Source organism: Buceros rhinoceros, unplaced genomic scaffold (genome assembly GCF_000710305.1).
Source record: "Buceros rhinoceros silvestris isolate BGI_N320 unplaced genomic scaffold, ASM71030v1 scaffold21423, whole genome shotgun sequence".
NCBI classification, from domain to species: domain Eukaryota; kingdom Metazoa; phylum Chordata; class Aves; order Bucerotiformes; family Bucerotidae; genus Buceros; species Buceros rhinoceros.
The window spans coordinates 20002-23408 of NW_010405650.1; the positions used below are offsets into that span (position 1 = coordinate 20002).

The 3407-nt window shown below is 42.1% G+C and overlaps 1 protein-coding gene across 1 annotated transcript in view; it reads right to left on the reverse strand.

Moving 5' to 3' along the window:
• The window catches only part of LOC104491406 (protocadherin Fat 4-like), a 34163-nt gene that overhangs the window by 19901 nt on the left and 10855 nt on the right, over nt 1-3407 (reverse strand). The window contains exons 13-15 of the mRNA XM_010133822.1: nt 2753-2933; nt 2261-2394; nt 695-1636 (exon numbers count right to left, since the gene is read on the reverse strand). Coding sequence (XP_010132124.1) covers nt 695-1636; nt 2261-2394; nt 2753-2933 — 1257 coding nt within the window. The remainder of the gene's footprint in view (nt 1-694; nt 1637-2260; nt 2395-2752; nt 2934-3407) is intronic.

A 3407-nucleotide genomic window follows, 5' to 3' on the forward strand; every position in this document is an offset into this window, starting at 1 on the left:
CCTGCTTCCTTAAAACTGACAGAAGCAAAAACATTCTTGCAAATCAGAAATCTCTTCCTCCAAACCAGCTCCCTGGTGCCACAGCTACATAAGAAATTTCTTTATAAAACAAGGGGAGAAAGAAACAACTTTTTATAAAGTAATAGGAAATTGTGGCATTTCCTATTAAAGAAGAAACAGCTGTATCAGCTTTACAAATTTATTTTCTCCCTACTAAGCTGATACTGAGGGCAGGTTGACTGTGTTACAGAAACGCACTAACAAGCATTCTCGGATAGCAGCAAGTTACCAAGCAATATTAAACCAGAATTTATTATTTTCATATAAAATGCAGTAACACCAAACTTCCAAAAAAAAAAAAAAATCTGTTCTCCATCTGGTGTGACATACATGCATTCGTCTCATATGCACGGGCACAGAAACAACTTTTTCTGTCCTGGATTACGTATGCGTAGGGAGAGAAGCTCTCCCTAACTTCTCTGATGTAGCCAGTAAACTATTTTGTACGTCCTAACTTCCTTGGATAAGGAAGTTCTGTTGCTGGCTCCAAAGAAAGCAAGACGAAGGTTTTGTGAACCAAAACATTCTTAGTGCCAACCATTTACAAAACCTCCCGTTGCCCAACTATTACTCTGCTTTTCTGCAGATTAATCAAGAAAACGAGGTGATTTTGAGTTATCAAAATGGTACCTACCTCGTCCTTGTCAGTGACGGTGAACGTGTAGATAGGACTACCCTTTGGGAGGTTTTCAAGCACAAAGATATCATAAGCCGCTTGATTAAATTCCGGTGGGTTATCGTTGACATCGAGTACGTGCACAACAACCCGTGTGTTACTGCTGAGGCTTAGCTGTCCTCCATCTGATGCCTCCACTTCTACTTCAAATTGTTTTATGGTTTCGTAGTCCAGCTGCTGGCTCAGGCTGAGCTGGCCTGTGGTCGAATTGACCAGAAACACCGGCAGCGAGGTTGGAGGTTGCTGGCTAACAATTCTGTACTTCACGAGGGCGTTGGCCCCAGCATCCATATCAGTAGCGGTTACTGTCAGCAGTTCCCTTCCGAGCACTTCGTCTTCAAAGACATTCACTTCATATCTAACCGATGAGAACACTGGTGGGTTGTCGTTCTCGTCACCAACGATGACTGTCAAATTGAGAGCTGTGGACAGCGGAGGCTGGCCTTGGTCGCTGGCAATCACCATTAGGTTATAGAAGGCTTGTTCTTCTCTGTCCAGTACCTTTTCCAGAAAAATGGATCCTGAGGTGTTAATATCCATTTTTCCTTCTGCACCTTTCAGCGTATAAACCACTAATCCATTAAAACCCTCATCCGCATCCGTAGCTGACACACTGGTGACAGTCTGATCTGGCGAGTTCTCCGGAACGGTGATGGTAGTGCTGGTGACCCCAAACACGGGACTGTTGTCATTGACATCGGTCACTTGGATAAACACGGTAGCATAGTCTGCAATATCTCCGTCTGACAAGGAAAGATTGAGGGTGTAACTATTCTGGGATTCATAGTCCAGCTTGGCTGTTGTTGAGATGATTCCGTTGCCATCGACCTCAAATGGGGCAGACTCCGGTAGTACTCGAAACGTCACTGGTATATGGGGATTTAAAGACTCATACTCTACCTGTGTGAGATCCAAAAATGAATTAAAACCAGTAAACCACTGTCTAAAAAAGATTAATGGTTTTAACTTTGTCCAATATCATTTTTCCAATTTTATTCATTAAAAGTAGTGAAAATCAAGCCACAACATACATAAAAATACAGCTGGAGAGGACTGCCTTTTATTGGAATATCACTACTACTGTAACGTGAATACGTGTATCCCACAAAACAATAGACTGCCCTTTAACCATTGGTTCTCCTTCCTCTATATGAAAAAAAAAGCGAAAAACCAGTTAACTCGGGAAGTAATAAATCAAAACACTGAAATGAATTATCTTCCCTCTGCTTTGGTGTCAGCCCTCCTGCCTCTCTCCAGAACTGCATTAAGAAGGAGCTGTCACTGCATTCTGGTGGCCTGCTTCTCTGAGCACCTTTTCTGATCAAAATGAGGAGCAAGTTCTAGGGTCTTCTTTGGAAATGCCTTGTTGACGGTTCTCCGACAGGAAGTCTCTGTTTCCCAGCTACATCATGTCACAGGGCTTTAGAGTTATCAGGGGGACAGAGACGTTTAGAGCACGTGTATCACTGGATGTTCTTATTGCTGTCATGTGCGACACAAGTGATAGAATCAAGTGGTTCTTACTGTTGCTACTTCAACAGGACTGACTAGCTCTTCTTCCACAGACACGTTATACGTTTTCTGAATAAACCGTGGTCGGGAATCTCCAACTGCAGAGATTTGTACTGGCACTGATGAACTTCTTGGCACTGTCCCACCTGCAAGCAAAAGAAACCAGTCTCTCAGCATTAGTTTTCCATTTTAGTTTTCCAGTACCCACCTGGATCTGAAACCAAAGACCAAGTTACTTGCAATGTTTTACTGCCATTTTACTCCCCGTTGACTGATGACTGAGTTACAAATTCCCAGCAGAGTTTCACCAGAGGTGCAGCAATTACTTTGGAGGAATAAGACAGCTTTCTTCTTATCTTCAAGAAACCCAGGCAGATAAAAATATATGGTATTCTTAAAATAAAGCCTGGGAACCTATTTTGACAGTATTCCTTTAAGTAAAACCAAACCTAAAACCCATCCCTGGGAATAGCTGTGTTGACCTGTACTAAGATCTTCTCTTACCATCGATAGCTGTTATCCACAAGACAAAGTTCTTAAGCTGGTTGACTCCTAATGGGATTACTGTTTTTAAAGTAATTTGTCCTGTGGATTCATCCAGTTGAAAGTATCCATCTTCATTGCCACCAGCTAAGACAAAGCTGATCTCTCCATTTGTACCTTCATCTGGATCAGCAGCAGCAACCTGGACAAAAAATAATTTACTCTAATTTCTTGTGCTTTTATGAAGTAACACAGAATTGCTTATTCTTGTCTAGTTTGCAGAGAAAATCATTCAGGTAGCAGATAATTAGGAATTAGTTGTGGGGTTTTTTACTCTCATTTATAGCAAATAACAGTTCTGGATATTTTTACATATATTAAAAAAAATCAGTTAAATACAGCCAGAGTAAACTTCGATTATAGCTTTAACTGACAATCTGCTTTCCGTATGATTCCTGGGTTAAACCTCAGAAAATGTTTGCTCTCTGACACACAGGCAATCCTCACTCCAGCAGCGAGAGTGAAATCCTGCCCCTGTGGAACTGTCATAAATTGCACCGAGGCTGTATCTCAGAAAGCTCGTTCAGTGGTGAATCCAAAAACACTGGAGGTAGATTGTTCTAGAGGTTACGGCAGGGGGCACCGGGCCCCGACACCCCGGGGTGAGGGTTTTGTG